Consider the following 21795-nt stretch of genomic DNA (forward strand, 5'->3'; position numbering starts at 1 on the left):
ATAAAGTATATTAAAAGTTAAGTTATGCTTTGGTAAAATGTATATTCTCTAATTACTTTAATAAACCATAGGCAAAATACCATTAAATACAACAGTAGCATTTATAGTCTTCAATTTTTTATTTTATGTTTTATAAGACACATTATGTTAACTCAACACCTATACAGTTGTTAAATATTATATGTTTTTGTCCAATAGAATCCCTTGGTATTTCCTATTCTGTTCATCACTCACTAACTATGATGAAAATTTTGAACTCTTCTGATCATCTTAAATATATAATATAAATATTCTTTCATCCCTTATTTGTTTTCATACAACCACTTGCTTATATTTCTACTTTCTCAAATAAATTCTCAATTTTTTCAAGGAAACTGGTAAACACATTATATATTTTGTTCAAATCTGCATCTTTTATAGAGCCTAGTAGAATATTCAGTGCTTAACAAGCACTGAAGAAGTGTCTATTTAATCTAAACACATATACCACATTCTACATTGTATGGGACATTAGCTTCTGCCAATCTACATAGCATATTCCTCAACATTCAAAATAATTACATTACAGAATCTAGCATTTCCATTGGGTGGAGCGTTTTAACTCCCCTTGATGCTCTGAACTCTGTGTGTGCAACCTAATTTCACACAGAGAGAAGTCCTCTGCTCTTATCAACACTATACAGCCTGTGGAGCTCTCATTGCACCTCTGTCCTCTGCTGCAGTCATGAGGTTCAAATTCCCTCTCATGGCCATAAGCCTGGAAGTTGCTATGATTGTTTTATTTGGATTATTTGTTGAATATGAGACACCACAGAATGCTTCCCAGAAGAATGCTTCCCACCAGAATGCTTCCCAGCAGGGTAACACCTCAAGTTCAGCAAAAAAGGACCAATTTTTTCAGTTGTATCCCTGTAAGTAAGCAATTTACTTCTTATACTCCTTTGGCTTCTTCAAAGTCTTTCTGTAAATATGTAAATATGATAATATTTATTATTACATTTTTGATGTACTGATAGAATTGCTGGTATTTAATAGTGTCATGGGTATTATATGTTCCCATTAGGACATCCTTGTTTTCTGTCTATTGTGAAAGTGTTTAAATAGAATCTGTGTTTGTTCAAATAACAGAATAATGAGCTCAAAATTCACACAATTTGTGTTGTTTTTACTTCATTGAATTCTTAACACTAATTAACCATCATTGGTTTTTTGGGTTTGTTTACACATTCTGTAAGAAATAAAGGTGTTGGTCACCATCCTCAAATAAAGGAACCAAAGTATCTGTATACTAAAGATAAAGGTAAAATGGAGTGAAGAAAGGGGAACCAGAATGTCACTTTGGATCCTGAATGAAAAAATACTTTAAGTAGCAAAAATGCAGTATAAAATTTATTCAAAGATAAAACAATTGCAATCTCATGTTAATGAGACACCACTATCTACTGCATATGGAAGCAAGAGGATGCAAGACAGTATAAAGAACAAGCTGTCAAAAATACGCTCTAAAATGAATGTCATTAAAATAAAATTATATGAAAACCTTAAAAAGCTAATAACTTTCACATTTCAACTAGACATCTGAAAAGATATTTAGGCTGAAGAAGGAAGTTACTGGGGTTTTAATTTATGTATTCTGTGTTTTGAAATACTATGAAAGAAAGATAGTTTATTTAATTGGAAATGGTAACATTTAATTTAAAAAATAGAACCCTTCATTGAGAACAGAAACTGAAGGAAAAGAACAATGGAGCTTCCAGTTCAGAAAATCAGATTATGGTACTGTTAATATATATTAAGAACCACTTACTGAGGTATTATCGTGAGCCTGACACCATCATTAGCTCATCTTCCAAGAGAGATAATAATAGACCATTATTTCTATATTTTTAAATGAAGCTCAAGCAACTTTAAATTTTTAAGGCATTTAAAAATGGCAATTGTTATTATTGTTTAGGACACCTGTTTAAACATATTAAAACAATGCTTTCATGCCTATGTTTTTCAAGAGTGTGTGTAGTGTAAGTTTTCTCATTTATGAGTTATGACCAAGGATGACTTAGCAAAATTAAAGGTAGAGTTAGGATCATGGGCCACATTCTCAACCCAGATACCTTTATATTTTTAGATATTCAATAGTACACCTGATTAAATTTTATACTTTTCAATTTAGAGACAAATAAAAGAAATCGAATTATTTTAAATTTTTTGGCAATATATTGTATTTTTAGTCATTCACTCATTGAATAAATACTTTAAATAGCAAGAATGCATTATAAAATCTATTCAAAGATAAAACAGTTTCAACCTCATTATAGTAAAACACTGCTGTCTATTGCACATGAAGAAAGTGGATGCAAGGCAGTATAAAGAACAAGCTACCAAAATACTCTCCAAGATTAATGATATTAAAATAAAATTATATAAAGATGTTAAGAACCTAATAACTTCCACAACTGAAGCTGAAACATTAAACCTGGAAACCTGGTGTCAAAGATTCTAAGCAAGCTTAAAATGAGGCAAAAGACAAAGTGGAGAAAGTAATAAATTTGTTAATTATTCTCTAGCTTAATAATAGATGATTGATTTCTGGCTTTTAGTGTACAGACTGACAATGAGAACTAATACTGTATCTTTTTTTTTTTTTGGTTTTTCGAGACAGGGTTTCTCTGTATCGCCCTGGCTGTCCTGGAACTCACTTTGTAAACTAGGCTGGCCTCGAACTCAGAAATCTGCCTGCCTTTGCCTCCCAAGTGCTGGGATTAAAGGTGTGTGCCATAACTGCCCGGCTCATACTGTATCTTATACTTACAGTTTTCTAAGCCCATGCATGTTAAATCTCACTACACACATATACATAATTAACTATGTAAAGGTAGTGGGTATGTTAATTTGACTTGATTTTCATGAACATGGAGCCTAATACCCTAATACATATGTATTATTTTATATATAGTAATTACATCACAGAATGGTATTTTTAAAAGATATACTAACAATTACAACATTCGTGTTATTTGCCAAGATCAGGGTATTTGTTAGTATTATAATATAGTAATATAATAATTATTTCTAATTATTAATAATATTATAATATAGTAAGAAAATATTCATTATTCTTCTGATTTTGTAAAGAATTTTCTAGGCTGTATGAACTAGGCAGTAAATAGTACAGACAAAATTGGCATAGTCTATAGCCTTCACAAAGTATCTGTCTCAGTGGGAGAGGCGCGCATGTGTGTGTGTGTGTGTGTGTGTGTGTGTGTGTGTGTGTGTGTGTGTGTTAGATACTAATAAAATGCCTAACTAAAATTGTCTACATTATCTTAGGGGTCAATCTTTGTACATTCCCTGTACAACATGTAACACTGAATCTGCATTCTCTATGGATGATTCACATCCTAACAAATTCTAAGAGTTACATGACCCTTGTTGAAAAAAATTGTAGAGCGGTCTGAGACACTGCATGATTTGGGATATATAGTTTCTTTAGATTTCAAACAATTAACCCATAGAAAGCTTATGCATAAGTACCACTCATTAGAAAAGAAATCATCAATGTTCCTTATGGCAAACAATATTCACATCAAATCTACAAACCTTTGGATGCCCACCTGGTATGATACACTGTGCCATGTGCTAGGATTTTAAGTCAGAGAAAGCTGAATTTCTTTAGACCTATTAAGTACCTGTATAACTCTCAGTCAGAGTGCTGAAAACTTCTGAGTTTCTCACAGACATGTGAAGTAAGGTGCCAACTTGCATTTGTTAGTAAAGTGCACAGATGGGGGTGGTATTTTCTTCTCCCCTGACTTGCACATTCTAGGACTTTTTAATAATAGGATGTGATGTCACATAAACCTTGAATTTACACATATCCTAGACACACCATAGAAGGGTTTTACACAGCTGAAGTATCATGTTTTTAAGATGTTAGTTTGCAATACTGTATATTCTGTAGGTTTGGCTTCTAAGACACCTGAACATCACTCTGCAAAGGGATATAAACTGATAAGTCAAACTTGGGAACAGAACAGTGAAAGCTTGATTTGAAAGACAAAGTCCTTTGTGGCTTGGTTAATTTATGCACCAACTCTAAAAATGTCAGGGCATTATTGCCTAATTGACACTGAAACCACACCAATGATCTTTTTGTACTTTTCAATACTATTTTTTTTGCTTTCACTTTGACTGGATCAAGGACCCATGAGTAATTTTAAACATTCTGTATTTTTATACATTGTTCTCTTGAAATATGTAGCGACTCAATATATTACATAAATGTTGACATGCCTCATTGTAAAATATGTACTTATTTACTTCTTATTTATATCACCAACACTATTACTAAGAAGTTCTTGAGAAGTCACAGGTAATCAATAAGTTTAAAGTAATTGATACAAATTTCCAAATTTGTTTTTAAGATTCTAGTTTTTCAAGAAACTTGAAAGATTTCCCAATAAAACAAAAACGAGACTCAACTTTATTCATTGAAATGGTAGTCATCATTTATTCACTCATAGAAAATTCATGCTAAGTACTGAAGGAAGAATTATAAGTCACAGGGCAGTCTCTTTTAATATAACACTTAGCTCCTACTTCAGTAGATGCTAGTTCAGCTCAGAGCTCAACAGTCACAGAAAGAACTATGTTTTTTCTGTCATTACACTTCAGGAGTGTGTTACACATATTTGCATCATACTGATTATCATACTTACTTACAGAAAACATTAGAATGACATATAGGAGAAAGCCATTAGTTTATGAAGCTAGTAACATTTACTGCTTAATTACAGAATTCTTCATGAATAATCTGACAACTTGGTAACTTTGCTTTCTGCTAAAGACACAGAAACTTGCATGCTAACACCTTTACCATATGTAGAAACATTGATGCAATGAAAGAAATAATCTTAAATTGTCATGAGAATAGTTTTACCTTCTCAGATTGTCTAAGCATATATTGCAGGCACTCAAATGTCTATCTATCACCTATCTATCTATCTATCTATCTATCTATCTATCTATCTATCTATCTATCTATCTACCTATCTATCTATCATCAATCAATTACAACCCCTCCTTTTGGTAAACACTGAAGATATAAAGCTCCAAAGGATTTACACAACACTCATAATTATTTTGATTTTGCAGACAAGCAAACTATTTAAAACTGTGATTTATGTTTCAAATTGCCATGTCAGAATTTATTCCTATGTTTATTCAGAGACTATTCACTTTCCTACAAGATCAGGACATAAGCAATGATCAAGGAGTAAGACAATATAGGAAACTGAAAGAAGACCAAATGAATAACTTGGAATTTTCAATAAGAGGAAGACAGTGAATATTAACCTTACAGGAGAATTCTAACTAAATATGAAAAAGTGACATGGGGCAAGAGAGATAGCTCCATCTGATATACTACCTACCATAAGTTCTGACAACTGATTTCCATGGCCACATGGAAGAGAAATCTGACCCCTACAAATTGTCTTCTGACATCTACTTGCATGCTTTGGCATGTACACACACACATATACACAGAGGGGGGATAATTGATTGATGATAGATGATAGATAGATAGATAGATAGATAGATAGATAGATAGATAGATAGATGATAGATAGATAGATAGATAGATAGATAGATAGATAGATAGATAGATAGATAGATAGATAGATAGATAAACAGGACTAGGCAGACAGGGACAAAGAGAATATAAGATAAATTAATACTTTAATTTTAAAAGGCATTAAGGATAGATATATAGAAAAATTATATTTTGGCATTACTTATGTGGTAGTATATGCAACCAAAGACATCAATCGATTGTGAAGCTACTGGATGAGGTTTGATGAAAAATATTCCAATCAAATAATCTGAAGGAATCATTACCAAGGCATACTCCTAGTTACAAGACAAAGGAGCATTTATAGTGGAAAAATCTGGCAGTCTATGCTTAACCATGTGACCTAATTAATCATCACAAATGCTGCATCTCATGGATTCAATAGGCAGTGTACAATACCTCATTATTATATTGCTGATAAAATGCTTATTATGATTTAATTATGGTCAACAACCAACTGCTTCCAAGTAGTAAAGTATGCTACATGAACAGCAAAATAAAACCACCAATAAAAGGTATGTGGGATGATGACTGGTCAAACTTCAAGTTAAAGAGATACAACTAACAAAAAAGCATGTGAACCTTGACTAGAACCAGATATAGAAATTCCTATGTAATTTCATGGGCCTTAGACCGTTTTCAGCTCTTGGATATTTTGATATTGTGGTCATTTACCATGACTTAATCTCAGTCTATTCATGCTGAAATTATTAACTACATATCATAATATATTACATTACCTCCTTGTAACTAATGTTAAAGATTTTGAATATGGGTACATATACCCCTACTTGTAGGATGAGGAAAAAAGCAAATCTAGAAAATGTTAATAACTGATCAATGTAGGTAAATGATGTATATAATCATCTTACCATTTGGAGGTGGTTGGAAGATAGTTGCCTAAGTATTCTATTCACTCAGAAAATATGAGTTCACGGAATGGCACAGATTCTTGTGCCTTCCTTGGGCTCTTTTCCTTCTGTTGATTTGCCTTGTCCAAATTTGAAGTGATAGTTTTTGTTTTATCTTATCAAATTTTATTTTGTTATATTTTTATTAGATATTTTCTTTATTTACATTTCAAACGTTATCCCTTTTCCTGATTTCTCCTCCGAAAACCCCCTATCCCCTCTCGCCTCCCCCTGCCCACCAACCCACCCACTCCTGCTTTCTGGCCCTACCATTTCAGTACACTGAGGCACAAAGCCTTCACAGGATCAAGGGCCTCTCATCACTTTGATGATTGACAAGGCCATCCTCTGCTACATATGCAGCTGAAGACATGGGTCCCTCCATGTGTACTCCTTGATTGATGGTTTAATCCCTGGGAGCTCTGGGAGTAATGGTTAGTTCATATTGTTGTTCCTCCTAAGGGGCTGCAAACCCCTTCAGATCCTTGGGACCTTTCTCTAGTTCCTCCATGGGTACCCTGTACTCAGTCCAATAGTTGGCTGATAGCATCCACCTCTGTATTTTTCAGGCACTGGTAGATCCCCTTAGGAGACAACTATATCAGGCTCCTGTCAGCAAGCACTTATTGGCATGTACAATAGTGTCTGCGTTTGGTGGTTGCTTATGGGATGGACCCCAGGTGGGACAGGCCTCTGTACCTCATTCCAAGGGTGTTTTGTTCCCCCTTCTAAGAAGAACTGAAGTAACCACACTTTGGTCAATCTTCTTTGTGAGCTTCATGAGGTCTGTGAATTCTATCTTGAGTATTCGAGCTTCTCGGCTAATATCCACTTATCAGTGAGTGCATACCATGTGTGTTCTTTTGTGATTGGGTTACCTCACTCAGGACGACTTTTTTTTTTTTTTTTAGATATTTTCATCATTTACATTTCAAATGCTATCTGGAAAGTCCCCTATACCCTCCTCCCACCCTACTCCCGAGCCCACCCACTCCCACTTCCTGGCCCTGGCATTCCCTGTACTGGGGCAAATAATCTTCTCAAGATCAAGGGCCTCTCCTGTCAATGATGGCTGACTAGGCCATCTTCTGCTACATATGCAGCTAGAGACACGAGCTCTGGGGAATACTGGTTAGTTCATATTATTGTTCCTCCTATAGGGTTGCAGACCCCTTCAGCTCCTTGGGTACTTTCTCTAGCTCCTGTATTGGGGATCCTGTGTTCCATCCAATAAATGACTGTGAGCATCCACTTCTGTATTTGCCAGGGACTGGCATAGCCTCACAAGTGACAGCTATATCAAGGTCCTGTCAGCAAAATCTTGCTGGCATATGCAATAGTGTCTGGGTTTGGTGGCCCTTTATGGGATGGGTCCCCAGGTGGAACAGTCTCTGGATGGTCCTTCCTTCCATCTCAGCTCTGAACTTTGTCTCTGTAACTCCCTCTATGGATATTTTGTTGCCCATTCTAAGGAGGAACAAAGTATCCACACTTTGGTCCTCCTTCTTCTTGAGTTTCATGTGTTTTGCAAATTGTATCTTGGGTATTCTAAGATTCTGGGTTAATATCCACTTATCAGTGAGTGCATATCATGTGAGTTCTTTTGTGATTGGCTTACCTCACTCAGGATGATATCCTCCAGATCCATCCATTTGCCTAAGAATTTCATAAATTTATTGTTTTTAATAGCTGAATAGGACTTCATTGTGTGACTGTACCACATTTTCTGTATCCATTCCTCAGTTGAGGTACATCTGGGTTCTTTCCAGCTTCTGGCTATTATAAGGTTGCTATGAACATAGTGGAGCATGTGTCCTCATTACATGTTGGAGCATCTTCTGGGTATATGCCCAGGAGTGGTATTACTGGGTCCTCAGGTAGGACTATGCCCAATTATCTGAGGAACCACCAAACTGATTTCCAGAGTGGTTGTACCAACTTGCAATCCCACCAGCAACGGAGGAGTGTTTTTCTTTCTCCGCATCTTTGCCAGCATCTGCTGTCACCTGAGTTTTTGCTCTTAACCATTCTTACTGGTGTGAGGTGGAATCTCAGGATTGTTTTGATTTGCATTTCCCTGATAACTAAGGATGTTGAACATTTCTTTAGGTGCTTCTCAGCTATTCGGTATTCTTCGGTTGAGAATTCTTTCTTTAGCTCTGTACCCACATTTTTAAAAATAGGATTATTTGGCTCCCTGGAGTCTAATTTCTTGAGTTCTTTGTATATATTGGATTTTAGTCATCTATCAGATGTAGGGTTGGTAAAGGTCTTTTCCCAATCTGTTGGTTGCCATTTTTCCTATTGACAGTGTCCTTTGCCTTACAGAAGCTTTACCATTTTTTTGTGGTCCCATTTGGCAATACTTGATCTTAGAGCATAAGCTATTGGTGTTCTGTTCAGAAAATTTTCCCTTATGCCCATGTCCTCGAGGCTCTTCCCCACTTTCTCTTCTATTAGTTTCAGTGTATCTGGTTTTATGTGGAGTTCTTTGATCCACTTGGACTTGAGCTTTGTACCAGGAGATAAAAATGGGTCAATTTGCATTCTTCTACATACTAACTGCCAGTTGTGCCAGCAACATTTGTTGAAAATGCTGTCTTTTTTCCACTGGATGGTTTTAGCTCCTTTGTCAAAGATCACGTGACCATGGATGTGTGGGTTCATTTCTGGGTCTTCAGTACTATTCCACTGATCTACCTGCCTGTCACTGTACCAATACCACACAGTTTTTATCACAATTGTTCTGTAGTACAACCTGAGGTCAGGGATGGTGATTCCTTGAGGTGGTCTTTTATTGTTGAGAAAAGTTTTTGCTATCCTAGGTTTTTTGTTATTCCAGATGAACTTGCAAATTGCTCTATGAAAAACTGAGTTGGAATTTTGATTGTTACATTTTTTAAATGGTTGGATGAATGAAACTCTAGACACTACGGTAAAAAGGTTAACAATTAAACTGTCACTTACACCTGCTGAAAAAGAAAAAAAAAATCAGTTTGCTCCAATGGAGAGACATTGGACATATCAATGACTCCAGGACACACATAACTCATGTCAGGAGTAGTTGGCCAACAGGTAATGGCTGCCACAGGTGTGAGTGTGTGTGTGTGTGTGTGTGTGTGTGTGTGTGTGTGTGTGTGTGTGTGATGTAGAAGGTTCTATTTATTCATTTATCCATGTTTATATACATACCTGTATGTGTGAGTCATTTGTGTATAATAAAAATTATCAAAGACAAAGAGACTCTCAATATGTTAGGGCATAGGATGGGCTAGATGGAGAACACGGGAAAGGCAAGTGATATAACTATGTTTAACTTTATATGTAAAAAGAAAAAAATAACAGAAAATAGTAAAACATAAAACATAAACATAAAAATAGTAAAAATTAAAGTTTCCTCTTAGGAAACTTTGGATTAAGAACAAGCCCAAATTTCATTGTGACCTTTCTTTCATAACCTGTTTAGAGTGTGTGTGTGTGTGTGTGTGTGTGTGTGTGTGTGTGTGTGTGTGTGTGTGTGTGAAGTCTACCTGACCTTAAAAGAAGCTTTGCTATGTATTTATCAACCAGCACAGAAAGCATGGTATGAGAAAGGGGTGAGACATTGGTTTTTACAGAAATCTTTAACAGGTTTTTACAAGCATCATCATTAGTGTTCTATTCCTATGAAGAAACACCATAAAAGAAAACACTTTGTTGGGGCCTTGATTACAGTTTCAGAGGTTTAGTCTATTATGATCGTAGTGGGGAGCATGGCAGGAGGCAGCTAAGCATGGCGCTGGAGGAATAGCTCAGAGCTACATTCTGATCCAAAGGCTACAGAGGAGAGAAAGAGAGAGAGAAAGAGAGAGAGAGAGAGAGAGAGAGAGAGAGAGAGAGAGAGAGAGAGAGAGAGAGAGAGAGAGACTGAGCTTTTAAATTTATTTATTTTTATTTATTTTTAATTATTTATTTTATATATATGAGTACACTTGTAGCTGTCTACAGACACACCAGAAGAGGGCATCGGAATTCCATTACAGATGACTATGAGCCACCATGTTGTTGCTGAGAATGAACTCAGGACCTCTGGAAGAACAATCAATGCTCTTAACCACTGAGCCATCTCTCCAACCCCAAAACAGGACTTTGTAACTTCAAAGGTCCTGCCCAACAACACTCCAACAAGACCACAACTCCTAATCTTTCCCAACACTCCACCTACTGGGAACCAAGCATTCAAGTATATGAGACTATAGGGACCATTTTCATTCAAACCATCATAACAACAGAAGAAGTTACCTTAAGGGCCCCACAGTTCACCCAGAATATTACTAAAAACTCAGACAGATTTATCAACTTATATCCATGTGTTGCTTCTAACATTTATGGGATATCTGTTTTCTTTTAGGTTGCTCTCAAATTGTTGGCAGTTTCAGCAAATTACCATAAGACATATACACACAAACACACACACAAACACACACACACACACATTGAGTACATCTGGTCAGTGGTATGGTGTTGTGGCCGACCAGCAGCTTGCAACGAACGTTTCAACTGAGATGGCAATTTGGGCTCTAAGACAGGAACTAGACTGGCGAAAGAAAAAACGAAGCCAAGTCAAAGTCACTCTGATCAAAGCTCAATTTTACTGTTGCGACACTCAGTTATGAAGGAAGGGGGAGGGGACCCAATTCTCGCCAAATAATCTTGAGATCTAGTAGCAGGGTGAGCACGTGTGTGGCTCCAAACAGCAACTCCACCCCTAAGCAAACAGGTTTCAGGTTAGGGGAGGAAAGACTACAGTATGGAACGGTATACATTTTTAAATTAAAGGTATGCATTTAGGTTGTAAAAGCTGATTACATGAAAAATCCAGGATATGGTAAGATTAAGTACAACATTGCCCTAAAGGCAAACTAAACTTAAATAGGCTGAGTATATACTAGGACAACTGACTGAGTATGTATGTTAAATAACCTTAGTCACATTATTAACTTGGTTGCTAGGTTAGGCAACAATTCAGATTATGACGGCAAGAAGTATTTTCAGGGAAAAAAAAAGATATTCTCACAACAGACGAACATTTTCTTTTTTTTAATTTTTATTAGGTATTTTCCTCATTTACATTTCCAATGCTATCCCAAAAGTCCCCCATACCCTCCCCCCCCCCACTCCCCTACCCACACACTCCCACTTTTTGGCCCTGGCTTTCCCCTGTACTGGGGCATATAAAGTTTGCAAGTCCAATGGGCCTCTCTTTCCAGTGATTGCCGACTAGGCCATCTTTTGATACATATGCAGCTACAGTCAAGAGCTCCTGGGTACTGGTTAGTTCATATTGTTGTTCCACCTATAGGGTTGCAGACCCCTTAACTCCTTGGATACTTTCTCTAGCTCCTCCATTGGGGGCCCTGTGATCCATCCAATAGCTGACTGTGAGCATCCACTTCTGTGTTTGCTAGGCCCCGGCATAGTCTCACAAGAGACAGCTCTATCTGGGTCCTTTCAGCAAAATCTTTCTAGTGTATGCAATGGTGTCAGCGTTTGGAAGCTGATTATGGGATGGATCCCTGGATATGGCAATCACTAGATGGTCCATCCTTTCGTCACAGCTCCAAACTTTGTCTCTGTAACTCCTTCCATGGGTGTTTTGTTCCCAATTCTAAGAAGGGGCAAAGTGTCCACACTTTGGTCTTCGTTCTTCTTGAGTTTCATGCGTTTAGCAAAATTGTATCTTATATCTTGGGTATCCTAAGTTTCTGGGCTAATATGCACTTATCAGTGAGTACATATTGTGTGAGCTCCTTTGTGGTTAGATTACCTCACTCAGAATGATGCCCTCCAGGTCCATCCATTTGCCTAGGAATTTCATAAATTCATTCCTTTTAATAGCTGAGTAGTACTCCATTGTATAAATATACCACATTTTCTGTATCCATTCCTCTGTTGAGGGGCATCTGGGTTCTTTCCAGCTTCTGGCTATTATAAATAAGGCTGCTGTAAACATAGTGGAGCATGTGCCCTTCTTACTGGTTGGGACCTCTACTGGATATATGCCCAGGAGAGGTATTGCAGGATCCTCCGGTAGTATTATGTCCAATTTTCTGAGGAACCGTCAGACTGATTTCCAGAGTGGACATTTTCATACAAGTGTATAATATAGTTTAAGAATCACGTTTTTGTGGAAGTGTGAACATGTACACACAAGTGGAGTGCATATTCACAAGTGTTTGTATGTAGGTTTGGAGGCCAGGAGCAGATACTGGCTTGTCTACATTCTTCTTCCTCCAATTGGTCCACTGTGTCCCCTGGAAGCTTTTACTTGTTCTTTTACGCCATGCACACATCCTGGCTATGTATCTATGTGAGATCTCATGCCACCATTTTTATCTTCAGACTTACTCTTTGTGAAGGAATATTTCCTGAAGAAGTGTGTTGCTGGATATGCTCCATCTATTTGAAAAGTGAGTGAGCATGCATACCAACAACAGAGATAACAATAAAAACAAAACAAATATAGTGAGAGACATATGTCCATTGTGGTAGCTGGGCACCCTTGCATTGAGAAGAGAACTAATTCTTGAATGGGTCTAGATTTCTAGAGAAAGAAGTGTTTAGTATGGGGGTGGGGGAGGCTGTCCTGTACATGTAGCATGGTTATTAACAGTGCCAGTCTGCCCTTACTGTACCCCATCAGATCATAACAACCAAATATATCCCAAAATCCTGTCAAATGCACTTTCAGTTCAAAACCAGACCTCTGCAGAGAGCCATTAATTGAGAAACACCTCGAAAACTCTGTAAACTTTTTGAAAAGTAATCTCTGCAGCTGGCAAATCCCTAAATAAGTCCTGCTTCTCCTCAACGAGTTGAGCTCACTTTATTATTTTAAAGGCAGAGCCTTATTGCACAAAACCCAGTGGCCATTTGCCAGGATTCCATTCACAAGCTCTTAATGCAATCCTAATTTTTCTAGGCTGTTTGATTTGTAACTATCAAACAGGTAGGGTCAAATACCTTCAGATCACATACGCTTTTTAGCAACCTGACTATCAGACGAAGCGCTTATGCCCTCTTGTGGCAGAAATCAGTAACTCAAATTGGAGGCAAAAAACAAATAAAAAAATATAAATTGGTTTCTCAGATGATACAAGAAGTCTTCTGCCACATATGAAACATCTAGCTTTCAATGAAAAGGAATAAAAATAGAACCTGCAGGACAATTCTCACCAATGAGAGACATTACAAAAGATGGGTAAAATATCTTCATGGTTTAGGTACTTAATACTTTAAGGCTAGTAGATTACCGAAGGAAACAAAAGAACTCTAAGGAAAAACATAAAAGATGTTGGTGGCAAAAAACTTTGAATACTGCATTAAAACAATTGTAATGGGGAAGGTGGATATCATTTGAAATGTAAACGAATAAAAAATTAATTAAAAAGTAAAGTAAAATAAACAATGGTAAAGTGTCCAAATGGAACTTCTGAATCGCGTGCCCTCCTTCCAGAGGCCGAGGCAACATTACATAGGAGGGGATGGAAACAATGTAAGAGCCAGAAGTAAGAGAAGCTTGCTGCAAAATAACATGACATTTTCAGTTTTGAACTCACGGTAACTTTGGTTTCCTGCACGGGCCACATATGATCAAGCCAGTCAACACACTACAGCACGGAGAGGAAGGAACCCTAGGTCTCTCACATCCAGCTGAATAGCTATCAACCAACCCTCTAGGGCCCATTGAGGAGGAAGAGTCAGTTTTCTTCAGGTTTGTGATCCACAGTAAGTTGCCCGGACTCCAGTAGATGGCGCCCTATACCCATGGGACACAATAAACTATTTTAAAAGTAGGAGGAAATAAAAATGCATGAAGAAGGGAGGGGTTCTGGTATGACATAAATACATTTTATTCATATACGCAGCTACGGAGAGAAAAACATTAACTAATAAAACGGCTAAGTAAATAAAATTGGATCTATTCTACCATTATAATTACAAACAAGAACAAGATACCTAACTGGAATTTAAGGCCTTTATCATACATCAAAATAAAATAAATAAAACAAAGTGCAGAGCTCGATGACCATTTGAACAATATCTAAACCAAGCCATCCTTAAAAGTAGAGGTAATGTAATTCCATAAAGATTTGTCAAAGTCATGGTTAGGAAGAATCACGCAAGTTTCTTCTTGTTTCCTTGTTTGTTTCTTTGTTTGTTTTAATTGTGCTCCAGTAAAATCTACCATCAAATATAAACACAGAAAGGTTAAATGGTGGTAAGACAACTTTAAAATAATACACACACTTGGTCAACTATATTTCAAACATTTAACAAATTGATACTAGTTGGCAGCTATTTAGCGGTAAGTATCTTCCAGTTTCTGGAATTTCTAAGAGAAATACAAGATGAGGTGAGTACAATGAACAATGGGAGACAAATTTGGGAAGAAAAGGGTGTTGGCTAATCCCATGGCAAGCTCTAAAACATGGCTCATCCAGCATCAGGGTGTCCTTTCCCTCCCAAGAAGAAAAAAATAAAAAATAAAAAATGTTCTCCTATATGAGTCTTTGGTGAACTCTGTTCTGAGACAGAGCTGACTTCAAACAAGAAAAGAGTATTTTCCAGAGTGACTGCAGAATATAGGGTTGCCCTGAGTGGAGCCAGCAGATTGGGAAATAAAGGCCTTTCTAACAGGTGAATCTGAACAGTACTTAGCAACTTCAACCAAAATAAGCATCCTTGGATGGAAACCCACTCTCAGTGTCTGAGCTAGATTGTAGAATGGAGGGAAAGAGGAACTACAGGCTAGTGAGGTGTGTCTGCGTGCCTAAAATAAAGTGTTCTGCTTTGGGCATCTTGGCATTCCCACTGTATTCAAATAATAAAGGATTTGAACAATTCAAACTTGGTTCAGATAAATGTTGGCTCTCTCATTTGTGTAGAGTAGTTGGCCTCAAAAGTCGACCTCTCAAAGACATGGTTTCTAGGCACATCTTCTCTGTGCCCATTTCTGTCTAAATCTTGGCTGAAATGTTTAATGCTCATCGACCACTTACATATTTCATTCTCTGCTTTTGCATGTTTCCAATTTTATCTCAGGTGAATCTATTTTCCTACATATAAAATTGAACCATAAGAAACTGCCAATATTCTAACATAATCAGTAGCATTTCTTCTTTTTTAAAAAGAAGATTTATTTATTTAATGTATATGAATATACTGTCTTCAGTCACACCAGAAGAGGTCATTGGATCCCGTTACAAATGGTTGTGAGCTACCAAGTGGTTGCTGGGAATTGAACTCAAGACCTCTGGAAGAGCAGACAGTGCTCTTAATCTCTGAGCCATCTCTCCAGCCTAGCAATTTTCTTCTTTTAACTGGAAAAAAAAAAACCACAGTAATATAATATATTGTGATCACACCTTCCTCTTCCCCAACCCCTCATAGAAACTCTGGACTTCCCCTCCAATGCAACCCCCACAACCTTTCTCTCTCTCTCTCTCTCTCTCTCTCTCTCTCTCTCTCTCTCTCTCTCTCTCTCTCCCTCTTTCTCTCTCTCTCTCCCTCTTTCTCTCTCTCTCTTTCTCTCTCTCTCTGTCTCTCTCTCTCTCTGAGACAGACTAACAGACATACAATTAATTAATTAATTGATATATAGATAAACAAATAAAATATCCCCACAAGAAACACACACAAAGCCAACAGAAAGACAAAATTGGAAACCATAACACAAAAACAGAATCAGATCAGGAATAAAAAAATCTCAAACAAAGCAATATATAAAAAATAATACGTAAATGTTAATTGCTAAAATTATATATGGTTCATTCAAATATTATTCAAACATTATGCAATGGTGTCAACGTTTGGAAGCTGATTATGGGATGTATCCCCGGATATGGCAGTCTCTAGATGGTCCATCCTTTCGTCTCAGCTCCAAACTGTGTCTCTGTAACTCCTTCCATGGGTGTTTTGTTCTCAATTCTAAGAAGAGGCAAAGTGTCCACATCATTGCATACACTAGCAGGATTTTGCTGAAAGGACCCAGATATAGCTGTCTCTTGTGAGACTATGCAGGGGCCTAGCAAACACAGAAGAGGATGCTCACAGTCAGCTATTGGATAGATCACAGGGCCCCCAATGGAGGAGCTAGAGAAAGTAACCAAGGAGCTAAACGGATCTGCAACCCTATAGGTGGAACAACTATATGAACTAACCAGTACCCCAGAGCTCTTGTCTCTAGCTGCATCTGTATCAAAAGATGGCCTAGTCAGCCATCAGTGGAAAGAGAGGCCCATTGGTCGTTTAAACTTTATATGCCTCAGTACAGGGGAACTCCAGGGCCAATAAGTGGGAGTGGGTGGGTGGGGGAGCACGTGGGGGACTTTTGGGATAGCTTTGGAAATGTAAATGAAATAAATACCTAATTAAAAAATTATGCTTTCCAGCTACAAGCTTCTTAAGGGCAAAGTCTGGGTGTTGGCTATCTTATGTTTGATCATGACTTATTTGAACTGTATGAGACTACCAACAAGTACATCTCACTGGAAATAAACCTGTAAAGTAGGTTCTGTTAGTCTTGCAGATGAAACACTAAAGTTCCCAGACGTTAAATGACCTGCCCAACATTACACAGCCACATAATAGAATTGGGACAGCTAAGCTGAGGACTCCAGACAAGTCTTATGTTTGTTCCTCAAGGGAAAACCCCCTATATGTTGATTTAGGGCTTCAGGGTGACTTAAAAATTGCTACAAAGTTATTTTCTTTTTTTTTGGCTACAATTTCAGAATTAATACTATGTATACATTTGAAAAATGGGACTAGCTCATTCCAATATTTGTTTGTCCGTGAGACTTTTAGTATTTTGTCTCTTAGATGTGGAGCCATCAATCAAGTTCAGGGGAGCAAATAATGAAAATACCCTACCTAACCCCTTTAATCAATCCATAGTAGGAAAGGGTTAATTTCATTTCTAAGGTCACCACTGAGAAACGTCACTTGAGGCAGGAACTTACGTCAGAAAACTGAAGGCCCCTGGAGGATCCTCACTAACTGGCTTACGCCCTGTAGTTGCTCAACTTGGTTTTGTATACCATCCAGGACTGCCTACCCAGAAATGGCATCACCCAGAGTGAACTAGCCCTCCCACATCAATAACTCATCAAGAACATGCCCTGCAGAGTTGCCTACAGGCAATCTGATGGAGACATTTTCTCAATCCAGGTTACTCTTCTCAGAGGACTCAAGCTTGTATCAAGCTGTCATGACAGATAATGATCTCCTCTTGAAGTTTTATGCAAAGGTGAAAGCATGTACTAAATATTATAACACAACTCTTGGGGTTCTTGTTATACAAAACGTTTCTTCCTCTTCTCTTTTACAGTATTCCAAGATGTGCATGTCATGATATTTGTTGGGTTTGGCTTCCTCATGACCTTTCTGAAGAAATATGGTTTCAGTGGTGTGGGTTTCAACCTCTTTCTTGCTGCTCTGGGCCTCCAATGGGGTACGATTATGCAGGGCCTTCTTCACAGCCACGGAAAGGAATTTCACTTCGGAATCTACAAGTGAGTGTCCTTGAATGTGGATACATGTGCCCTCACCTTCAAGTTCATATGTTAAAATCTTAACTCCTAAATCAGGGCATAGTTAAATCATGAAGGCAAAATCTCATGAGTGGGATTAGTGCCCAGTTCAAAGCTAAAACTTACTGTGCTATTTTGGCATGCTATTTACTCTTTATTCAATCCATTCTTTCTTTCATCCACAGTATGATAAATGCAGACTTCAGCACAGCCACAGTTCTCATTTCCTTTGGCGCTGTCCTGGGGAAAACAAGCCCCATTCAAATGTTGATCATGACAATTCTGGAAATTGCTGTATTTGCTGGCAACGAATATCTTGTTACTGAATTATTTGAGGTAAGGGTGAGAAAAATATGCTTATTGTGCTCCAACTATGGGTTCTGGATACTACAAGCCATGGGGGCTGCTCACTCTTCATAAAGGCAAGAATGTCACCAAACCAAATAGTAAGAAATAACTGCACTCTAGTGAGTGTTTATTGCAAAATAGGGCAAAGGGAAATGCATATTATTTCATCTATCACACATTTGATTACAACATGTTGGCTATTAATAATTAATTCACACTTATATTTAAACAACTGTTTAAATAGTCCCAGATAAAGACTTATATAGGCACAATTCTTTTCTTCTCTAGGAAATGTCACTGATTCCATCGAAAATAATTTTTGGGATATTTCTCACCACTCTGATGTAAATTTTTCACTTATTTATACTTATATTGAACAGTTGATTCAAGAGTTAATATTTTAACTTTCAAGTGTTGGCGGTTTGCCAACAAACAAAATTACATTACAAAGCTTAAAATATAGTGGGTCATTGAAAATCAAAAAACTATATCCTATCTATGTTAAATTTCTATTTATGACAAATTATCTGAGAGGATAAAAGAGGAAAGATGCATTTTGTTTCGTCTTCAGAGCTTTTATTTAGCCTGTAGGCCCTTGGGTCTATTATTTCTGGACCTTAGAGTAGTAGACCCTCACAATGGTGCATGCATCAGAGTGAAGCAGCTTTCCTCCTGGAAGACAGGAAGCAAATGGGCTGGGGACCAAAATTATTCTTCTAATGACATACTTCCTACAGTTTTCATCAGTTCTCGATGTTCACTCAATTATGGAAGCTCCAGTCAATATATCCATTGACGGTATCAAATCCCTCGTGATGCATCCACGTTCCCAAAGCCACATCTCTGAACACTGCTGCACTGAAGACCAAGCTTCCAACACATGAGCCTTTGATATCCCCATCGAATAGCCATGCACACCCACCCAAAGACATGGAGACAAAGTGCAAAGTGGGCTTCTCAGAAAGACTGTTGGATGTAGACTAAAAAGCAAGGATAGAGTTCTCTGGGAACGTGATAAGGAAGCTAGTACGTTGGAGGCTTACTAGTCATTAAGGAGAAGACAAGTACTTAATGCCAAAGGAATGTCTAGTCCAGAGGTTCATTGGTAATGGTGGACTAAAGGAGGAACTTGAGTTGCAGTGCGTAAGAATAGCTGGCCAGAAACTGGTAGTGCTAACTTCGTAAGAAGATGAGTTCAACCAAAGGCCTTATAGGCTCAATGTGTTGTGTAAGTGAAGACTAATTTGATGAATTCTGAGGAGGAAATGGGAAGGGATCTTTTGCTACAAATCGATGAGCATGTTTAGAGTGACACACATAGACTTATATGGCATTTGTAAAGTCCAAGTATGAATAATGGTCATTTATCTCTCTCCTGAAACAGTATGCTAAAGAGAAGCAAGGTTCCTATATGGAAGTGTTCAGAAAAGCTTAAAGTTGAGAATATATGTGTGTGCTAGAGTGGTAATTGAACTCAATTCAGTTACGATTCTCTTCAAGGGTACTGGACCCTTATTCAGTCAAAGATGGAACAAACTAGGAGTTTCTTCTACTTCACCACTCTGAAGACCTTGAATAAATTTGTGATGTTTTCATTTACCTACCTTAGTTTGCATACAGAATTGCCCCGGCTCAACATTCTAGATTTTCTCTCTGGAAACAAAAAAATGGAGAATGTTTGATTAAATCCATACCAGAACCTAAAACAGGAACAAAATTCTCTTCAAATCAGTATTTGAACTCAGCAGATCTTCATGTGTTGCATAAAATAATGTGGAACAAATTAGGGAAACTGGCCTTTGAAGGTTCAAGTCTTTGAGTTATAGTTATTTAAGATTCAGATACTTGAGGTATAGCTAAATGAACTTTAACTACAAAGCCAAATAAACATAAATCATTTTTTTTACATCAAGTATAATACCTCATAGTTCCCTGAGCATTTCTCCAACCTGAAATAGCCTAGTGAGTTTTGGATGCTCAGTAAGAGTCTGGCTCTTAAGGAACATGGTCTCACCTAAAAACCAGCACAACTCTCTTAGGTTGATAATATATTCCAGATTTATACATTCTGAATTTTAGGGATATTTAGTAATTTTTGGTAGTCACATCACAAGAAGTACCTCACCGTTGCATGTCTCAATAATTTGTAGTACTTTTTCTCATTTTACTGCCTTATCTTTTCATTAGCATCTCCCCAAACAATTCTTTCATTGTCCTTCTGCCTATGTTGAGAGCCAGCTTCACCTCCGTTTCTGCAAATGCATTTTGTCCCGGCAGGCATCTGACACTGGAGCATCAATGACAATCCATGCCTTTGGAGCTTACTTTGGCTTAGCAGTGGCAGGTGTGTTATATCGGCCTGGACTCAGATGTGAACACCCAAATGATGAATCTGTGTACCACTCTGACTTGTTTGCCATGATCGGTGAGTAAAATGAGCCTGACACTTGCCTATTTGGTAATACCTACACTTGAACATGTGTGTGAAGATTCTCAGAAGGCATCATTTGGAGATCACTTTGTTCTATGGTGGGTCAGTAGTCCCTGTTCTGCCTCACTTTTTGATGATCAAGATTTCTAAAAGGACAGACGTCAATTCCCAGAGCAAACTACCCTTTAAAATGGTCTTCTCTATAATAACTAACACCATTTGTGATTTACAGGAACACTTTTCCTGTGGATATTTTGGCCCAGCTTTAATTCAGCCATTGCTGATCCTGGAGATCATCAGTATAGGGCCATTGTCAACACATACATGTCCCTTGCAGCCTGTGTGATCACAGCCTATGCCTTGTCCAGCCTTGTAGAGCGCCGAGGCAGGCTGGATATGGTAAGTGTCAATATTCAACCAATAGAAACTTCCTTAATGTCAACAGTTATATTTTGGAGAATGTTTTGAAAATAATATTTATTCATTCACAGTTTTGTAATTTATGCTGGTCAGTTAAAATCAGACAGAATTTTTTTTTTTTTTACATAGTAAAACTAAGTGCTCTTAACTCCATGGAAATTTCCCATTAATTCTAGACTTGTCAAAGACTAGGACTAGGAAGTAAGACGGTGGATGTGGGCTCTATTTTCCTACCTACAAATATTCTCAAAGTAACAACAATCCTGTGCAGTCACTGGTAAAGTTTCCTTCCTCCAGTGGATGGCGCCACACCCTTGCATGTCTGAGTAGCACCAACTGAACTTAGTGGGGTCTCACATTGTGACATTAGGAGCTAGAATATTATAATACATATAATACAGGAGAATTTGGAAGAAGAAAATAGGAGTTAGTTGTGATTATATTTTATTGTATATTGTATTCAAACAGAAACAATAACCCCAA

At 37.5% G+C, this 21795-nt stretch overlaps 1 protein-coding gene across 3 annotated transcripts in view; it reads left to right on the top strand.

Moving 5' to 3' along the window:
• Positions 1 to 647: 647 nt before the first annotated feature.
• The window catches only part of Rhag (Rhesus blood group-associated A glycoprotein), a 32996-nt gene continuing 11848 nt past the window's right edge, over positions 648 to 21795 (top strand). For 2 of the 3 annotated variants that reach the window (XM_006523913.3, XM_006523912.2), the window contains exons 1-5: positions 648 to 911; positions 17912 to 18095; positions 18299 to 18449; positions 20739 to 20886; positions 21125 to 21291. In XM_006523913.3, coding sequence (XP_006523976.1) covers positions 725 to 911; positions 17912 to 18095; positions 18299 to 18449; positions 20739 to 20886; positions 21125 to 21291 — 837 coding nt within the window. In that variant the 5' untranslated portion in view covers positions 648 to 724. The remainder of the gene's footprint in view (positions 912 to 17911; positions 18096 to 18298; positions 18450 to 20738; positions 20887 to 21124; positions 21292 to 21795) is intronic. The other variant, NM_011269.2, reaches the window with a different exon arrangement.

Source organism: Mus musculus, chromosome 17 (genome assembly GCF_000001635.26).
Source record: "Mus musculus strain C57BL/6J chromosome 17, GRCm38.p6 C57BL/6J".
In the NCBI taxonomy this organism is placed as follows: domain Eukaryota; kingdom Metazoa; phylum Chordata; class Mammalia; order Rodentia; family Muridae; genus Mus; species Mus musculus.